At 39.8% G+C, this 21,263-nt stretch overlaps 1 protein-coding gene across 1 annotated transcript in view; it reads right to left on the minus strand.

Moving 5' to 3' along the window:
- GPHN (gephyrin) overlaps positions 1–21,263 on the minus strand; it is a 562,913-nt gene that overhangs the window by 188,369 nt on the left and 353,281 nt on the right. The window contains 2 exon segments of the mRNA XM_030559799.1: positions 6,114–6,248; positions 20,396–20,503. Of these exon segments, the coding sequence (XP_030415659.1) occupies positions 6,114–6,248; positions 20,396–20,503 (243 nt within the window).

Here is a 21,263-nt window from a genome sequence, read left to right on the forward strand (position 1 = left end):
GTCATCTCCTCCCTGGGCTGTAAACTGACAAACCTTTAAGTCTCTGGAATAAAGGGCTTGAGAGAATTAACATGGTACACTTTAGGCTTTAGGGTTGAGGTGGGGAATGCTATGAGATAGTTAACAGCTCCTAGGTGCTCTTGGACCGTGAATGGCCCTTCCCATGACGCTTTCATCTTATGGGCCTGTTTGCACCTTCAAGACCATAACCTGGTCCCCTACTTTGAAGGAACGCTCTCTGGTACGTTTATCATACCAGGCCTTTTGCTCTTCCTGAACATCCTTTAGGGTTTTTAGTAAGGGCTAAAGAGTGTCGGAGGGTGCTTTCTAGGTTGCTTACAAAGTCTAGAATGTTAGTTCCTATAGAAGGCGTAAACCTCTCCCATTGCTATTTCACCAACTGTAATGGCCCCTTAACCTCGTGGCACACCTCACAAGACCGGACATAATTAGCAACATCCTTGCCCATTCCCTCCCAGTGGAAGGACTTCCCCAACCTGTCTTTGGTTCTGTTCACCCCAGAATGTCCACTGGGATGATCATGGGCTAAGCTTAAGAGCTTTCCCCAGTACTTAGTTGGAACTACCAACTGTTTTTGAGGAAGCCAGTCTTCCTGGTGTCCACCAGAAAGAGTCCACCACAAACCGGGATCGGTTAGAATTGCTGAGAGGTGGTGGGGTGCTCCATGCTGCCTCCCAAGCATTCTGAAGGCTGTCATCTGCTTCCTGCTCAGCCTGGAACTGTTCCCTTGTGCTGGAGACATCAGTTCCTCCTTAGACTGTGGACTTGGGCTTGGTCCCCTCTGGAAGCGATGTAGGTGATGGGGTTGTTTTCGTTGATTGCGAACCGCTTTCCACTGGTGCACTATGTGATATTTAGCCTCTGGCTGAGCCTCTTGGGTAGGGCTGTCTGCTGCTTCTGCCAGTCCAGGCCTGCTGGTGCCCTCTGGCATTGGAGTTGTAGATGGGTTTGCAAGCGCTGGTGTCAGTGATGGCAACGGTTCTGGTGCTGGTTGCTTTTCCAGTTCCGGTTTTAGGACTGGATGCACTATGGCTATTGCAGTCGTTGCAGGGGATCCGGTTCCACCACCTCTGTCTGGGTCTCTGGTAACACAGACGGGGTCCTTGTGGACGGCTCAGGAACAGGGATGGGTCTGGAAGCTTGCCTGGCTTGGCTACGTGTGACCATCCCCACCCTCTTGGCCAGCTTCACCTGGTTGGCCAAATCTTCCCCCAGTAGCATGGGGATGGGATAATTGTCATAGACTGCAAAAGTCCACATTTCTGACCAGCCCTTGTACTGGACAGGCAATTCAGCTGTAGGCAAGTTTAAAGATTTTGACATGAATGGGTGAATTGTCACTTGGGCCTCTGGGTTGATGAATTTGGGGTTCACTAAGGATTGGTGGATAGCTGACACTTGTGCCATGGTGTCTCTCCACATGATAACCTTCTTTCCGCTCACTGTCAAGATTTTCCTTCGCTCTGAGTGTATTTGAGACGCATCTGGTCCTGGGAATCTTTGGTGTGATGGTGGTGTAATGAACTGTACTAGGTTGGGGTTCTTGGGGCAGTTGGCCCTCGTATGTCCCAGTTCATTACATTTAAAACATTGCCCAGCTGACTGGTCACTGGGTTGAGGTGGGTTGCTGGAGACTGGTGAGGTGGGACAATAGGGTGTCTGGGGCTTTCCTTGGGTTGTAGGTGGGGTCTTGGGTTGCCCTCGGTGATAGAGTTTATTTTCAGTTTGCCCCTTCTGATATTTGCTCCCCTTGCTAGTAGTTTTTTTTCTTTTCTGCCACTTCCACCCATCTGGCTCCAATCCCCCCCTCCTCGGTTACAGTTTTGGGCTTCCCATCTAGGATGTACCTTTCTATTTCCTCAGGAACACCCTCTAAGAACTGCTCCATTTGCATTAGGAAGGACAGCTTTTCCAGAGATTTAGCATTTGCTCCTGATATCCAGGCCTCCCAATTCTTCCCAATCTGGTAGGCGTGTCGGGTAAATGACACATCTGGTTTCCACCTCAGGGCTCTGAACCACCGGTGGGCATGCTCAGGTGTTAGCCCCATTCTGATTCTGGCTTTGGTTTGAAAAAGATCATAATCGGTCATCTGTTCCTTAGGCATTTCAGCCGCCACCTCTGCTAAGGGTCCACTGAGCTGTGGCCTCAGTTCTATCATGTACTGGTCTGCAGAGATGCTGTACCCAAGGCAGGCCTTTTCAAAATTTTCTAAGAAGGCCTCAGTATCATCACCTGCCTTGTAGATGGGGAATTTTCTGGGATTGGAAACAGTACCTGGAGAAGGGTTGTTAGGGTTGGCTAGTACATCCGGCTTAGCCTTTGCTAATTCTAGGGCCTGCTGGTGGACCTCCCTCTAGATCTCCATCTCTTTTTGTTTCATCTCCATAGCTCTCCTGTGGTCAGCCTCTTTGGCTTTCTCTTCTGTGTCCAGCCTAGCCAGTTCTAGTTTGGTAACTGTTTCACTGGTACTCATTTTCCTGCTTTCTTGTGCTGGCCACACCCCTCTGCAGCTCACTGACTGGGATGTACTCAGCTCAGGGCTGCTTTGTTAACAGAGATTTTCTAACTAACTATACCCGAGACGCAAAAAGAAAGAAAACAATTCAGCTTGTAAATTCCTTTTGCTGTCTGCTTGCTCACAGCTTGAAGCCTCCTCATAACAAAGACCCTTGTTAAAAAAACTTAACACCTCTGCCCTCAGACTGCTTTCTAAGCAGTTAGAAAGGAGAGAAAAAAAAATCCTACTGGCTTTTGGTTCCTAAAAATCCCACACTGCTGCCCAGCATGTCAAGGTTTTTTCCCCACTCTGAACTTTAGGGTACAGATGTGGGGGACCTGCATGGACCCTTCTAAGCTTAATTACTAGCTTAGATCTGGTAACACTGCCACCACCCAGAATTTCAGTGTCTGGGGCACCTTCTCTCCCCCCAAAACTTTCCCCTCCCTGGGTTGCCTTGAGAGGCTTCACCACTTCCCTGGTGAACACAGATCCAAACCCCTTGGATCTTAAAACAAGGAGGAATTAACCAACCCCGCTCCTGTCCCCCCACCAATCCCTGGTGAGTCCAGACCCAATCCGCTTGGATCTTGAAACAAGGAAAAATCAATCAGAGTCTTAAAAAAGAAAGCTTTTAATTAAAGAAAGAAAGATAAAAATCATCTCTGTAAAATCAGGATGGAAAATGCTTTACAGGGTACTCAGATTCATATAGCCCAGAGGAAACCCCTTCCAGCCTTAGGTTCAAAGTTACAGCAAACAGAGGTAAAATCCTTCCAGCAAAAAAAAATTTACAAGTTGAGAAAACAAACATAAGACTAACACGCCTTGCCTGGTTAATTACTTACAAGTTTGAAACATGAGAGACTGATTCAGAAAGATGTGGAGAGCCTGGATGTAGGTCTGGTCCCTCTTAGTCCCAAGAGCAAACAACAACAACACAAAGAGCACAAACAAAGACTTCCCTCCACCAAGATTTGAAAGTATACGTGTCCCCCTATTGGTCCTCTGGTCAGGTGTCAGCCAGGTTTACTGAGCTTCTTAACCCTTTACAGGTAAAAGAGACATTAACACTTAACTATCTGTTTACGACAGTAGCTCATAAAGAAATCTTTTGTCCTGTACGCTTGAGGAAATAGTTTTCTATGTTAATATGTTGACGGGAGTTGTGATTTATGTGTATAATTATGTGGATTGTGAACTGCCTTCTGCTAAGGCTTTTCTATTTTACACTACAATCCCTGTATGTGTGTGTTTACGATTCTCCATAATCTAACATGAACTTCAAGAACAGGAATATTAAATGATACATATGTTAAACACTTGCAGATTAAAATAAACAGATTCTAACAAATCAATTCCATGTTACAGATTAGAATTTATAGTTAACACCATTACCTGAGTGAGTCAAGAGCTCTGACATCAGCTCCAGTGAAATTTGCCTGCATGTTGTATGATTAGAAATCCAGGTTCCAAAGGAAAAAATAATGAAAATTGTAGAGATACCAAGAAACATGAGTATTCCCTAAGGAACGGGCAAGAACTGTATACTCTATTATATTTGGTAGCTATCTGTTTCTTGAAAATTTAGCAGGATTTAAAAGATGACAAAACATTTATATGGATAACAAGAATAACCTGAATTTTTACAGTAAGGAATAAAAAAAACCGAAGAGCTTTCTATGGGAAGTAAAATATCAAGTTTTTAATCCAACCTCTAAATATTGGGGATTAAGAAAGTTATTCCTGTGTGGAAATTATTCCCAAACTGTCTATTGCTGGGTTTTCCTGAATCTTCCTCTGAAGCAGCTTGTACTGGCTACTGCTGGAAGTACAATACTGGAATAAGTGGACAAGTGGTCTGATCTAGCACAGCAATTCTATCTAGAAGGTGCTCAGTGATTTAGCCTGTCTTGAAAATACAGTTGAGTTTCCGGTAAGAAATGACAATTAAACATGGGCTAAATTAAGTTTACAAAATGGTGGTCCTTGTTTAGTGGGGACTTATTCCAACCAACTTCATATGGAAAAACCTCAATCTCACTATGTGCTTCGCGTTTCCCTCTAGCTTCCTTGTATAACCCCTTATCTCATGAAGACTGTCCAATAGTGTGGATTCTGTTTCAGAGTTTGCACACTGTGCTCCTTCCCTTTGCCATATATTGCTTTAACTACTTCAATTTCATTGGGAGTCTCTCTATAGTATAATGAATATTGTTTAGGCCTTTTATTGGTCTCCTGTGCTTTTTTTTGTGTGTGGACACTCCTGCTTCAAAATCTTTTCAAAAGGCACAAACTCTGGGTATTGGGCCCACAGTTTCCCTCTCCTGGCTTGTGCATTCCTCTTTCGTCCTGGGTATTCCTATTTAATACCCTTCCAGGCTGTATTTTAATGAGACCATCCTGTAAGTGACAATTTATTTTGGAAAGCAAATGCAAGAAATAAAATCAAGCAAAGCTGAAGGTTTCTCTGAATCTTGTTTTGAAAGCAATGAACTGCTTAGTGAAGTCCACCACATGCTGCCACCAAAATTCTATTATAGTCAAGGTGTGCAGTTCATAAAACTGTCAAAAATGTTAAACTGAAACAGCTCCATGGGTGGCTACAGGTTAATCTAAATTGCTGACAGAAAAGAAATGAGATAGCAAGAAAAATGAATAGTCAGACACCTGCAATCATTTTAGCAAGCAGAATAATCTCTAAGGATCATGATCAGTTAGATGAGAAGGAATGCTGTTTGTCATTTGCTACAAGTCTTTTAACATGTTGGTATAATGTACATCAAAAAGAGAACTTTGTGATATGACAACACTAGCTGAACACAAATGGCGAACTATCCAGCAGAAAGTAATCATGATCATTACTGGTCTTGCAACTAGTTCATTTCCTTAGCTTCCAATTTACTGTTTTTAAGGTCTGATATAAAACACATATAAACGGAGTTCACCTGAATAAATTAAACCAGCATGGAATAATCTGAAAGAATTGAATAACAATCCCAAAAGGTTGGCATTAAAACTTTCTTTCTAGTCAATTTAGAGTTGTTTTCAAATATCAGGCAGCAAGTATTCAAGTTAAAGCAAAACAAGTTGGCTCCAACAAGCAAAACAAGTTGGCTTCATCAGTATTATATTGGGGCAAAGAGCTGCCCCAGCCCAGGTTATAAATATGCACACATCCTTTTAGCGAAAGTACTCTATTAGTTTAATCCTGTTAATCAGTGGCAGGGTTATCTGCAGTATTCAGGGAATGAACAGAGAATTTCAAAGGTTTAACATTCTCATACTCATGATCCATATTGCAATAGATAACAAAAGACAAGTGCTTTCATATATGTAATATGCTTCACTGTTGGCAAATAGGAGCTGCAGCAATGGTTCAATACAGGAGCCATAAAATTATACAAGACCTTTCGTAATCTATTGCTGGCCCCACACTGTAATTTGTGTAACAGTACACATAGGAATGTACTACACTATTTTTCATTCGTCATTTTCAACAGCATAATCTTGTATGCGATCCTACATTCACCAGCAGAAGGGAACTATCAATCAGATTATACACTGCGAGATGGCAAGGCACTGCACTTACTTTTGGTGTTGGGCAGGACGCAGTGGAGAGACGAGAGGTGGCCTGGGCACGAGGAGATTCTGAAGGGGTAGTGCTGAGAGAGGCTGTGTCTCGTGGGAGCACCTGAACACCACGAGAAATGATGGAGTCTGGAATCTGAACAGGACAAGAGATGCAGTTAACAGTCCAAAATATATTGTACTTAAAAATTATTCAAAATCTTGCATCTGAATCCAAAACTACTTAAAATACCCCATGTCTCTCTGCTCAACCTTCTTTAGAATTCTGTTCTGGTGGCAAGAATTGCACCTTTGTAGTTCCAAAACAATCTATCAGCAAATATAAGGTCAGACTCTAACCACAGATGCATGGAACATACCACAATTTGTCTTGAAAAATTCAGGACTGCATTGTGATACACCACAATATAAACAAACAAACAATTCAATGGGGGAAGGGACTAAAAGGGTCAGGGGACTGGCAGCAAGACATGCAACTTTTGGCCTCTAGAACTAAGATTCAAATCCAACACAAGCCAATAATGACCGAAAGATTACCAACACACAACGGTTCTTTCATGGCCTGTCTAAAGGAGTTAAGACTCCGAATCCAGTTCCTAGTGGACTGTTGTCCCAATCACAAAACTAGAACCACATGAAGCATTAATTGATCACCCTATTGACAATCTAAGAACAGAGGTCAAGAACTGAATACATATTCCTTTTTATTCCATGTAGTGAAGTTATTGTTTCTTCTAAAAAAAAATTAAGTGAATTTGGTGTTGATGAAAGGTGCTGAGTTTATAGCTCTGGAACTTGAAGCATTATATTTATCAGAGAGAAACAGAGCAAGGGTAGCAGCACAACAAACTTTATCTTTACCAACCCATTGCTGTGCGTGGTCTTTTGTTTTTCATATGTCATTTGTTTTCAAATACTCTGGCCTGCCATTTATGAACTGCAATTTAAGGGCCAGATCCTTAGCTGGTGAAAATCAGTGTAGCTCCTTTGAAATAAATGGAACTATGATGATTTATACCAATTTATGAGCAAACCTAACTATTTAATTATGCATGCTGGGTTATGAAAGTAAATCTAGCCTTTACTTTTCTCCTTCTAGCTCTTCTGTTCAGTTTTCTATCCAATCCCAACGAAAAGCGGAAATACAGTGAATTTAAGAAACAGATTTTCTTGCTTCTAAAATAGTAAGCTTCAGAAAGCTTCTATCTTCCTATTACTGTAACACTTAGATCCAACCAACCAGAGATACAAAACTGTCTATTATAATTGGACTGCCTGTTCAAATTATTCATTCATTTTTCATGTTTTTTATAATCTTGTAAGACATATAAAAGTGTCAGAGAAGTGAGTTCTAAGAGCTGTGAGGGCTGGTTCTACAATATACTCTGTAATATATTTTGCCTATACCGTATAATGTTTTCCCTACAGCCGTCTTCAAAGTTGCAGTCCAGTATTTTAATCTCCTCCTTTTTCTGAGACCACTTGGCTATTTGGGCAAATTGCCCTTATTTAGTGGTATTTACTCCCCAATCACAACCGACTGTATGGTGTAGAGTTGATCATAGAACACCAGCTACAATACATTAGAGCTTTAGAATAATATTTTTTAAATTTCTCTCCTCAATGAGAGTTTCACAGTCTAATGGATCAATACAGTATCCTATTTTCAATTTCCAAAAGAATAATCATGAGTTTCCACTAGCCAGAGTACAAGACCTATGACTAGCCAAAGGCCAACATGAAAGATGTTTTGGTGGTGGGCACAAGTCAGAACAAGGGGCAAAGCCTTGGTGAGAAGCCAGATCTCAACCTTCAGGTGCTGTGAAAGAGGTGGGCTTGTCAGGGTGCCGCAATCTGGATCCTATTCAGGCATCTTTTTAATGAGCTTCTGGCTACTGCAGGGCAACCAATGAATACCCCCTTCACAACAGTTCTTGACATAAAGGGCATCTGAACTTGGAGGAGAAGTGGAAGCAGAGTAGGGATAGGGCAGAGAAAGAAACAGGTAGACTGGGGACAAGAAGCGGCCTGGTCAGGGTATTCTTACTGTCCTGGTGACTTTGCATCTGAAATGGAATATAGGGGCCACTGAAATGGGGGTGCAATTTGAGTAGCCTTGATGCCTGTCCTAGCCTGAACAATGGACCTTAATAGGAGAGGCATAAGCTGCCTCCTCTTACTCCCTGTGCTGGTACACACCCCACAGCAGGAATGAATTTAGCCCTAGGTGTCTGATAACTATGAAGCTTCCCTTTCCACTCCCACCCTCCACTGCTGGAAAGTAGAAGGATCTCTCTTTTCCTCACCGTGTTCTTGACAGTCTTCTTGACTATCACAATGGTAGGGAGCTCTTCATGAATGTGTTCCTCCTATCCTTTCCTGCCTTCTGCAAAGGAATAGTTTTCTCCAACTCTGCCCTTCCACCAGCCACCTTGCAGTTGCAAGGATGAGTTGTTTGTGGATATCTCCTCCTTTCCTAGTATCCTGAATGTTAGGTATATGAGTCTGTATATACCAGCTGGCCAGGTTCCTTCTTTGTATCCTCTAATGATTAGCTTGAGTGCCTGTCTTTTCTGTTGCTCACAACTTTCCCAGTCAGCAGGGTGATATGGAGATAATTCTGGCCCGTTTCACTGCTGAACACAGGATTATGAATTGGTGACATTGACTGCAGCTGAGTTAATTTCATTCTACTGGCATTTGTGAAAGCTATGAGCAGCTAAAGATGCATTGGAACCCTCTGTCTACAGATTGAGAAAGATATTAATGCGTCTGTTCACATTCAGAAGATTATTGTCACAGCCCATATGGCAAGATACCTAACTAAAATACCTAATAGAACAGATTCTCTGGAAATTAATGTCTGAGGACCCACTGGTTGGAAAAAGAAATAAATGAAGTAATGGGTTTTTCAAACCCTGAGTTAGGATGAGGGCCAGTGGGCCCAGGAACTACCTTTCATTATCCTAAAAATCTTTTCTTAGACCTTCCTGTGTTTATAACACATGCTATTGGAAATACATTTTATTCTTATTAAAAATCAGATTGTCATAAATGTGCAAATAGTATATACAGCAACCATATGGACATTAAGGTGATAAGTATCAGTCATCATGGATTTGTCAAAAACAAATCATGTCAAGTCAATCTGATAGCTTTCTTTGACAGGGTAACAAGCCTTTTGGATAGGAGGGAAGCAGTAGATATGGTAGATCTTGACTTTACTAAAAGCTTTTGATACTGTCTCGCATGACCTTCTCATAAACACACTAGGGAAATGCAATCTAGATGAAGCTACTATAAGGTGGGTGCAAAACTGGTTGGAAAACTGTTCCCAGAGAGTTATCAATGGTTCACAAACATGCTGGAAGGGCATAACGAGTGGGGTTCCACTGGGATCAGTTCTGGGTCCAGTTCTGTTCAATATCTTCATTAATGATTTAGATAATGGCATAGAGAGTACGTGTATAAAGTGTGCGGACGATACCAAGCTGGGAGGGGTTGCAAGTGCTTTGGATCAAAATTCAAAATGATCTGGACAAACTGGAGACATGGTCAAAGTAAACAGGATGAAATTCAATAAGAACAAATGCAAAGCACTCCACTTAGAAAGAAACGATTGGTTGCACATGTACAAAATGGGAAATGACTGCCTAGGAAAGAATACTGTGGAAAGGGATCTGGGGGTCATAGTGGACCACAAGCTAAGCATGAATCAACAGTGTAACACTGTTGCAAAAAAAGTGAACATAATTCTGGGATGTATTAGTAGGAGTGTTATAAGCAAGACACGAGAAGTAATTCTTCCGCTCTACTCTGCGTTGATTAGGCCTCAAATGGAGTATTGTGTCTAGTTTTGGGTGCCACATTTCAGGAAAGATGTGAACAAATTGTAGAAAGCCCAGAAAGGAGCAACAAAAATGATTAAAGATCTAGAAAACATGACCTATGATGGAAGATTGAAAAAATCAGGTTTGTTTAGTTTAGAAAAGAGAAGACGAGAGGACATGTGATAATCGTTTTCAAATACATAAAAGGTTGTTACAAGGAGGAGGGAGAAAAATTGTTCTTGTTAACCTCTGAGGATAGGACAAGAAGCAATGGGCTTAACTTGCAGCAAGAGAGGTTTAGGTTAAACATTGGAATAAACTGCCTAGGGAGGTTATGGAATCTCCATCATTGGAGATTTTTAAGAGCAAGTTAGACAAACACCTGTCAGGAATGGTCTACATAATACTTAGTCCTGCCATGAGTGCAGGGGACTGGACTAGATGACCTCTTGAGGTCTCTTCCAGTTCTATGATTCTATGATTATTGAACTGATGGCCCCAAAAGTTAGAGATACACCACCTTTCTGATAGTGATACAATCTTGAAAAATCAGACACATGGGATAAAAAAGTAACCAATAATTTGTTGAGACAATGTATTGACTATAGAGGGAAAAAAATACTACACAGTGTAATTACATGGAAGAAGACTGAAATGCTAAGAAAAACATTCTTAGGGATGCTTCAGGGGAATGAAAATAAGCAGTTTAATAAAAATGAATGGAAAACAAAAATGTATCAAATTGATGACTTAGAATCAAATGAAATATTAACACAATCATGCAAACTTTATTCAGATGAATAATCCTTACTCACAAGTGTAGTTTAGTAAAGTCACTTCCCATGAGGGCTTTCAGGGTCAGGCCCTAAAATTACAACTATCTTTTCTTTATAATCCCACTTGTGACCCTTCTATCACTAATTTTATCAAAACAAAATTTCTTCACCTGAAATTTCTGATGTGTAAACTCTTGCCAAAGGAGAATTTGGGGGAAAGTTTGAGATTAATTAAGAAACATATTTGTGAAATATGAGAGTCTGAAAAATAAAGGTAATCCAATTTTACATATGAAATATAATGGGAAGATGTAAAATAGCAGCTACTAAAGCCATACGTTGTAAAAATCAGAAAGTCTGGATAACTTGCATCCAAGAGTTTTAAAAGAGTTGGCTTCAGAGCGCACTGATTTTCAGTAAGTCTTAGAACACTGGAGAAGTCCCAGAATACTGGAAAAAAGCTAATGTTGTGCCAATTTTCAAAAAGGGTAAATGGGATGACCCAGGTAGTTATAGTCCTCTCAGCCTGACATTGATCCCAGATAAGATAATGGAACAACTGGCACAGGATTTGATTAATAAAGAATTAAAGGAGAGTAACATAATTAATGCCAATCAACATGGGTTTATAGAAAACAGATCTTGTCAATCTAATGATATCTTGTTTTCCTGTGATTCCAGATTTGGCTGATGTAGGTAGAAGTGTTGATGTAATATACTTGGACTTCTGTAAGACATTTGACTTGGTACCACATGACATTTTGATTAAAAAACTAGAAAGTAGGGCTGTTGATTAGTCAGAGTTATCTCACACGATTAACTCACAAAAATTAAATATGATTAAAAATATTAATCGCGATTAATCGCACTGTTAAGCAATAGAATACCAATTGAAATTTATGAAATACTTATGGATTTTTTTCTAGATTTTAAAATATATTAATTTATATTACAACACAGAATACAAAGTGTACAGTGCTCACTTTATATTATTTTTTATTACAAATATTTGCACTTTAAAAATGATAAATAAAATAAATAGCATTTTTCAATTCCCCCCATACAAGTACTGTAGTTCAATCTCTTTATCATAAAAGTGTAACTTACAAATGTAGATTTTTGTTTGTTACATAACTGCCTCAAAAAAAAACCAATGTAAAACTAGAGCTTACACGTCCATTCAGTCCTACTTCTTGTTCAGCCAATTGCTAAGACAAACAAGTTTGTTTACATTTACAGGAGATACTGCTGACTGCTTCTTATTTACAATGTCACCTGAAAGTGAGAACAGGCGTTTGCATGGCACTTTTGGAGCTAGCGTTGCAAGGTATTTATGTGCCAGATATGCTAATGCACATAATTCTTCATTTGTAAGTTCAACTTTCATTATAAAGAGATTGCACTACAGTACTTGTATTAGGTGAATTAAAATATACTACTTCTTTTGTTTTTTTACAGAGCAAATATTTGTAATAAAAATAAATATAAAGTGAGCATTGTACACTTTTGTATTCTGTGTTGTAATTGAAATCAATATATTTGAAAATGTAGAAAACATTCACAAATATTTAAATAAATGGTATTCTATTATTAACAATGCGATTAATTGCGATTAATTTTTATAATCAAGATTAATTTTTTCAATCACTTGACAGCCCTAGTATAAATTGTTTGGTATTCATTTAAATATTGATATATAAGGTATAAAATTGCATTTTTAAAGGGTCATTGTTTTAAATTCTCCAGAGAGGTGTGCAGTTATTATTTAATATTATACTGAATATTGATTAAGTGGAACAATGGAATCCAAATGGGGTTGTGACAGTCTTATGAATACTCCCCTCTGGTTCAAAACTCAGTCTCAAAGAAACCTTAAGAGGGAAGGTTAGAGTCTGAGATGAGTCACGATAGAGACTGAAAGGCTGCCATAAAGACTTTAATATAAGGAGATAAGGACTTTCCCTCTCTGCATAAATCTTGTCAGTTTCTACAAAGAAAAAAAAATCTGACACAGAGCCCCCCCCCCTTCTTTTTATATCCATCCCCCCATCACTCTTTCCTCTTTTGCCTCAGTCACAGACATTGCTTCCCAGTTTTTTTCTCTAACCCCTGCACCTGCTTCAGTGACTCCATCCCCTTCCATCTCTTGAGTTTCCTCATCCCACTCTGACTCCTACCTTTACCCTTCTCAACTTTTCATTCTCCTCAGGTGGCAAGTTGTGATTATTGACTTGATTAGTTAAGACTTGTGCATAAAGGAGCAGTGGCACAGGAGCCAGAAAACAGAGCTGAAAACAGAGTTTGAGTGGAAGTTTGGGGGAGGGGCTATGTGCTGGTCTGCTTTTGGTTTTTGCATTTGTAGGGTGTTCTTGTTTTTTTGACAGGCGGTTAGGAGGGAAGGCTATGACAGCTGCAGAAGTATAAATGGTAGGGTTCTGAAGAAGGGTAGAGACAATGAAGATGACTGGATGTGGTACCTGTGGGATGTACATCATTCTGGAGACGGTACCTGAAGTGCCACTTGACAGATCTGATGGAAGAGAAGATTTGAGGTACGGAGATGCAGCTAGAAACTAGAGCAGTGGTCCCCAACCTTTTCGTCTGGCAGGTGCCAGACAAAGGACCGTGGCAGCAGTGGAGCATCCGCTGAAATGCTGCCGAATTTCTGTGGCATTTCAGCTGTGACGCCTCTCGATGACGCCACTTGCCGCCGACAAGTGACGTCATTGAGAGGTGTTGCCGCCAAAATGCCGCAGAAATTCGGTGGCATTTTGGCAGATGCTCCACTGCTGGCCAGGATGTGGTCGCATTTAGATGTCCCTGTGGGCGCACAGGGACCCCGGAACTAGAGTTTCAAAGGGGAGTGGAGCAGATGATGGAGGGAAGGAGATAGAAGGCTAAAAGGAAAACTCAAGACTTGCAGATGCAAGCTGGACCAGAGGACTCTGAGAGCAGACTGCTGGATTAGGAAAGTGGCCAGCAGAAGCATGTGACTATGAGAACAAGCCAGAGGAAAAGACTGGCTAGTGAAGGAGAAACAGAGTTAAGGAGCAGGTTTGCTGAGTTGGAAAAGGAAGGGGAAAGGAAGACAGTACCAGAACATGAGAGAGCAAAAAAGAAGAGAAGAGCAGCTAGTCTTACAAGAAGAGAGGAAGAGCCAATGGAGATAGCCAGAGTTTGGAGCCCCAGGAAGATAGAAGATGAATTGAAGAAGATTGCAAATAACAACAGAAAAAAAGACTTGCAGCCAGAAAGAACAGAAAGGGGAAGGCTGGAAAATTGTACCAACAGGAAGGGGTAGCTTTGCACTACTTGAGACTCCCTACTACGAAGGGCAGACAGGCCTGTCACCAGAACTGATCTGGATCACAGAAGGGTGTGCTGTCTGCTAGGATCTAAGATACAGGATGTGGACCGGAAGCGGAAGAGGATCCTAATGGGAACAGGTAAGAATCCACTGATTGTCCTTCATATGGGAACAAAAGATACTGCTTGATTCCTGCTGGAATGCATCAAGGAAGACTACACCACGTTGGGGAAGATGCTTAAAGAAATGATCTTCAGGTGATCTTCAGTGGGATTCTACCTGTTCGTAGAGGAGAGTGAATGTGAGATAAGATTATGATGATCAACAGATGGCTCAGGCTATGGTGTAAGTGAAGGCTTTGGGATGATCAACTACTGGAAGGCATTCATGGACAGAGAATTGTTCTTTTGTGATGGACTTCACTGAGTAGGGAGGGAAATAGATATCTGGGATGGGAGATGGCCCATCTGATTAAAAGAGCTTTAAACATGGAAGTTGGGGGAGATGGCTGGGAGATGCTCATGTAATCTTCCCACTTGATTCTAATACAGAGCAGGAGAAAAATCAGATAGGAGAGGATACAGTAATGGAGAAAGGAACAATAGAAGGCAGTAGAAAGGACAACATGAGGAAAGAAAGTGTGAATACCACTGATAGTAACTGTCAGTTAGGCAATACTGGCAGTAAAATGTACCTGAAGTAAGGAATCTGGGCAAAGCCAAGCAGAAACAACTAAGATGTCTGTACACTAATGCAGGGAACCTGAGTACCAAAATGGATGAACTAGAATTACTGGTGCAGGAAGTAAAACTAGGTATTAAAGGGATAATAGAAACATAGTGGAATAGTTGTCATGACAGGAATATAGATATTGAAGGATATGTGCCGTTCAAGAAAGACAGAAACAGAGGTAAAGGTGGTGGAGTAGCATTGTATATTAACGATGAGGTAGAGTATAAGGAAATTAGAAGTGATAGAACGGATAAAATAGAATCTTGGTCAACATCACATGGGGAAAGAAAAGTAACAGAGGCTGCACTGCGACACTGTGTGGGGGCTGCTACAGACTTCCAAGATTTGATTTGGATATGGATAGTGACAACTTTATTATTTTTAATGAAAAATATTGGAAATTTTGTGATTATGGGAGACTTTAATATGCCAGATATTGATTGGAGAACAAGTACTACTAATAATGGTAGGGCCCAGATATTTCTGGATGTGGTAGCTCATAAATTTCTTCACCAAATAGCCCTGAAATGAACAAGAGGTGATACCATTTTAGATTTAGTTTTGGTAAGTAGCAAGGACCTCATAGAAGAACTGGTCGTAGAGGACAATTTTGGTTTAAGTGATCATGAGTTAATTCAGTTTAAACTAAATGGAAAGATAAACAAAAATAGATCTGCAACTACAGCCCTTGATTTCAAAAGGGAAAACTTAAAAAATATTAAAGGAATTAGTTAGAGAAGTGGACCAGAACTCAAGATCTGAATGTGGAGGCGGCTTGGAATTACTTTAAGTCAAAGTTGCAGAAGCTATCTCAAACCTGCATCCCAAACAAGGGGGAAAAATTGTAGGAAAGGGTTGCAGGCCAAATTAGATGAATAAGCATCTCAAAACAGGTTATTAAGAGAAAGCAGAAAGCCTGCAAGGAATGGAAGAAGGGATGGATCAGCAAGGAAGCTACCTCTTGCAGGTCAGAAAGCGTAGAGAAAAAGTGAGAACTGCCAAAAGCCAAGCAGAGCTGGACCTTGCAGAGGAAATGAAAACCAACAGTACATGTTTCTTTAGCCATATAAATAAAAAGAAAACATAAAGAAGTGGAACTGCTAAATACTAAGGATGGGGTGGAGATTAAAGATAATCTAGGCATGGCCCAACACATAAACAAATATTTAGCCTCACTTTTTCATAAGAGTAATCAGAAACTTGGGGGCTGTGGCAGGGTGGCTAAAGGGAAAAGGGATATGAGAATAGAAATTACCACATCTGAGGTGGAAGAGAAACTCAAAGAAGCTTAATGGGACCAAATTGAGGGGCCTGGATAACCTCCATCTAAGAATATTAAAAAACTTGGCACATGAAATTACAAACCAAATAGCATGGATTTTTAATTAATCCATAAACTCAGAGGTCATATCCTATGATTGGAGAATTGCAAATATAGTACTTATATTTAAGAAAGGGAGGAAAAAGGGATCTGGGAAACAACAGGTCGGTTAGTTTGACCTTAATTGTCTGCAATATCTTAGAACAAGTATTGAAAGAGAGAAAGTAGTTAAGGACATTTTTTGGATAAAATACAAATGGTTTCATAAAAGGTAGACTGTGCCAGACCAACTTGATCTCTTTATTTCATAAGTGAGTTTCTAGACAAAAGGAATGTAGTAGATCTAATCAACCTGGATTTCAGTAAGGCATTTGAAACAATTCCACGTGGGAAATTATTAGTTAAATTGGAAAAGATGGGGATTAATATGACACTTGAAAGGTGGCTCAGGACCGTGGTTAAAGGGGAGACTATAACGGGTCGTACTGAAAGATGAACTGTCAGGCTGGAGGAAGGTTACTAGTGAAGTTCCTCAGGGACTGGGATTGGTCTTGGGACCATTCTTAGTTTAACATTTTCATTCATGACCTTGGCACAAAAAATGAGAATATGCTAATACAATTTGCAGATGACACAAAGTTAGAAGGTATTGCCAATACGGAAGAGGGCATATCATACAAGAAGATTTGGATGACCTGGAAAACTGGAATAATAAAAATGGGATGAAATTTAATAGTGCAAATTCAGGGACTAAAAAGAAGAATTTTTGGTATAAGCTGGGAGCACATCAGTTGGAAGCAACAGAGGAGGAGAAAGACTTGGTGTATTGGTCAGTCACAGGATGACTATGAGCTGCAAACGTGATGCAGCCATGAAAAAGGCCTAATGTGATCCTATTATGCATCAGGCGACGTATTTCCAGTAGAGATAGGGAAGTGTTATTACCATTACACGACTCACTACTGAGACCTCATTTGGAATACGAGGTGCAGTTCTGGTCTCCCATGTTTAAAAAAGATGAATTTAAACTGGAACAGATGCAGAAGAAGGATACTATGATTGCTTCCTAAATACATCAAAGAGAGGAACACCAGGGAGGGAGAGCAGTTATTTAAGTTAATGGCCAATGTTAGCACAAGAACAAATGGATACAAACTGGCCATCAATAAATTTAGGCTTGAAATCAGATGAACCACCCGAGAAGTGAAGTTCTGGAACAGCTTTCTGTGGAGAATAGTGAGGGCAAGAAACCTAACATGTTTCAAGACTGGGTTTGATACATTTATGGCAGGGATGGTAAAATGAGATTGCTTACAATGGCACATGGCCCATCTGCAACTGCTGTTAGCAAATATCTCCAACAGCTGGAGATGAGATACTAGTTGGGGAAGGCTCTCAGTTACATCAGAGAATTATTTCACGCGTGGCTGGTTGGTAGGTCTTGCACACATGCTTAGGGTCTAACTGACCACCTATGTGGTGTCGGGAAGGAATTCTCCCCTCACTGAAATTGGCAGAGATCCTGGGAGGTTTTTGCTTTCCTCAGCAGCGTTGGGCATGGGTCACATGCTGGTTTGAGCTACAGTAAATGGTGGATTCTCTGTAACCTGAAGTCTTTAAATCAAGGTTTGAAGATTTCAGTAAATCAGACAGAGGTTGTGGGTCTATTAGAGGAGGGGGTGGCTGAGGTTCTGTGGCTTGCAATGCATATGAGGTCAGCCTAGATGATCATGATGGTCCCTTCTGCCCTTAAAGTCTATGAATCTATGAGTCTACGTGCTATTATTTTTGTTACTCTCTCTCCTCCAACTTGACCCACGTGTTTGTCTCATCTACCTGCTTTGCCTTGTCTTTAGAGTACAAACTCATTGGGGCTTATATGTTTGCACAGCACCTAGTACAATAGAATTCTGATCTGGTTGGTCTCTAGGCACTACTGCAACATAATGTTAAATAATATTAAATTATTAATTATTATTTACATGATATCCAAATAGTGCTAGATACTTTACAGATGTAGAATAAGGCTCCTCCCTTGAAAAACATATAATTAACTGAAAACATTCAACAAAATACAGCCAAAGGAGTAGGGGAAGGAAGCAAACAATTGACAAAGGGATACAGAAAGGAAGAAGGAATATATGGAGTATCAGAAATTAAATACTTGAGTACAAAGATATGAGGAAGGCATAGAAAAAACACTTGGATAAGGGAATGTCTGTGGTTTAGAAAATGAAACAGCAGTGGTGTGGGTGAGTAGAAAATGAGATGCTGATCAGTGGGAAGGACTTTAAACGGTGGTGGAGGTTGGCAACAAGCTTATTGAAGAACGAATGTTTTGAGGGAAGGGGAAGGGAAATAAATTCAACTAGAATGGCGTGCAGAGCAAAAATTAATTATGGAACAGTAGAACAATTTAAATGAAGGGGCTGTGAACTGATTAACTGGGGAGTGGTTCTCCCCTTGGCCAGGGGAGAACTCCTACCCCTTTCCCTTATCCTTTCTCTCTCTCATTCCTTTCCTTTCTATCCATCCAGCTCACTATCCATCATTTTATTATGCACATTTATTCTGATTCTGAAGGACATCTTTCTGTCTGACACCACCTTTTCTGGAAGTGGTTTTATACCTATCTTCTTACAATTTCTCTTGTTAATTTTGAGATCAAAGAATCAAGTGCTGACAAGAGAGGATAAAAGGCAAAGGGAAAAACTCCTTATTCTCTTTCCTCCAAGAGGATCTGAAGAGAGATTGACAGTAGTAGCAAGGTGTTAGTCAAGTGTATAAACTGCTGATTGCAATTGTCATGATTGTCCAAAATGAATAAAAAGAGCAGAAGCATCTTGTAGACAGAAAAGACAAAAGGCATGCATGCTAAAAAACTAACCAATTCGTATCCTGACCCATGAAGATCAAATTAAGGAGTGGGCGGGGATAACGATATCATCACGAGAGTCTAAAACAAGCTCGCCAAAAACCCTGGAACTAAGTTTAGATGACAATTTGTTAGTGTATTGCTGAGAGAGGTTGAATTCATTATTTTAATAATAATGAAGAGTGTACACTGGGGATGATAATGATATAGATGCTTATTACAGTAGCATCAAGCAGAGCGTCAGTACCCATACAAGTTCATATATTGGACACGGATTCATCATCTGCTGTGTTAACTCCAAAAGAGTCCTTTCTTCATTTTGTAAATTACATTTTTTAAAATATCATGTCATGTCTGAAACACAGACAAATTAGACTATTTGATGAATGGTTTGGCTTATCATTTGTCTGAGGAGACACCAAAAAGTGAAAAATTAAGTGCAACACTGTGCAGTCTCTGCCAATAAGACTAATGTTACAATGTCCAGAGAATTTTTACCGATAATAAATGAGAAAGCAGCTTGCTGTTTGATCAGATCAGCTAGTCCAAGTCTCTCCAAACCAACTGTTTTTCTTTGGGCTCACTAATCTGTGGCTATGAAATATGATAAATTATATTTTTCTGACGCCATCTTAGCTCATTCTTTTACCTTGGAATCTAGTCTGAATTTTTTTTGGATAAGAAAAACAGTAAATTGTATTGCCAGACTCTTAACTATGGCCCTCCGATCTAAATTGTCAGAGCAGCTGTCTATCCTAAACATGGACTTGCCATGTCACGTCCTTCCTCACTTTTGCCTGTTGATCATTGAAATTCAGCAATAGCTATAGTAAAAGTCCTTTTTATCCTGCATCCTCAATTTTTGCCCCTACATTGTGGGAAATCCTGACTCTAAACACAAAACATTAGAATTTAGTAGAATCTATAAATGATTAATGCATAAACAAGCAAAATATGAATGGCTAATACAAATGACACACTAATTTAATACACTCACCAATGAAAAAAGTATTTAAAGAGGCAATGCAACTTGATGGGGAAAAAGCCACCAAGATTCCAAAACTCCAAAGCAATAATTTTAAGGGATAATTTTAATGAGGTTGGATAATTTATTAAATATATGAGATGATGAAACAGACACAGGTTTCATAGCAATGAACATCTTGGCATCCAAATGAGGATACTCATTGACACAAACCCACAATATCTTAATCCTCAACTGAATATTTTGATATTTTGGCTATAGGATAGATCTTATTAAACTCTGTGTCCTTGATAGAATAGGCTCAGTGGCTTTTCATATATTTAATTTTTTTTAAAGAACCACTGTATGTCTGCTAGAATAAAACAAATAACATCTCCTCTTTACACGCTAGGAGAGGAGGCAGGCAGTATACCTGCAGATACTATTAATGCAAAAGCCTCTTGTAGGTGTGTCTTACCGGTTCTCCTGCACTGCCTGCTGCGTGATGGGAATAACAGATGAGACCCGGGATGGGCTGTTCACCTTTTGCCATGATAACAGCAGAACTGGTGTAGGATGGATGCTTCTAATGTACAATACATAACAGCTATGAATACAGTGACAGGAAAACATGAAACTATACAAGCAAAATGACTGAGAGGGAACAAGGGTGAATACAGGTGGGACACTGAAATGCCAAGTGCTTAGAAATTTATATGAGCACAATCAGTTTAGATCTCAGGTATTTTCTGCCCTTAAAAAATTGCACTAAATACTTAAGTCTTTGGCCATTTCAAAAGAACTATTTGACTTAATTAGACATTACATTTAAATTAATATTAACAAAAATTGCAACTTGCAGTTGATAATTTACATCCCTTTTTGCTTTTAGTCCTGCAAACCTATATGTAATCAGGAATTTTTTATTCATGAGAAAATGATATTAGGTTGGAGGCATCATGGAAACATAACGGCTCAGTCCTGAACTTCATCTTTTGGGAGCAGGAATGCTGCTATTGTGTTTTAAATAAAAAGTGGTACACTGTCTTTTTGATTTACTTAAAATGAATTCCTTATCTGGATACACCTGTCAACAGCAATTGAAAAACAGCAGTTTAGCCAGTTGTAGGGTGGATGAACTTAAATAACCTTTCACAAGCATCTAGAAACACACAAACCTTAAATACCTATAAATTGAAGGCATGAAACAAAGGCAAAAGATACAGTGCTGCAACTAAAACAATACTATCGATTTGGAAAAACAAAATTATAGAGAAAATAGTATTTCAACCATTTTGACATACTGAAATTATAAATTATTCCAAGTACTATTTTAAAAAATTATT

The sequence above is a fragment of the Gopherus evgoodei genome, chromosome 4, assembly GCF_007399415.2.
Source record: "Gopherus evgoodei ecotype Sinaloan lineage chromosome 4, rGopEvg1_v1.p, whole genome shotgun sequence".
Taxonomy (NCBI): domain Eukaryota; kingdom Metazoa; phylum Chordata; order Testudines; family Testudinidae; genus Gopherus; species Gopherus evgoodei.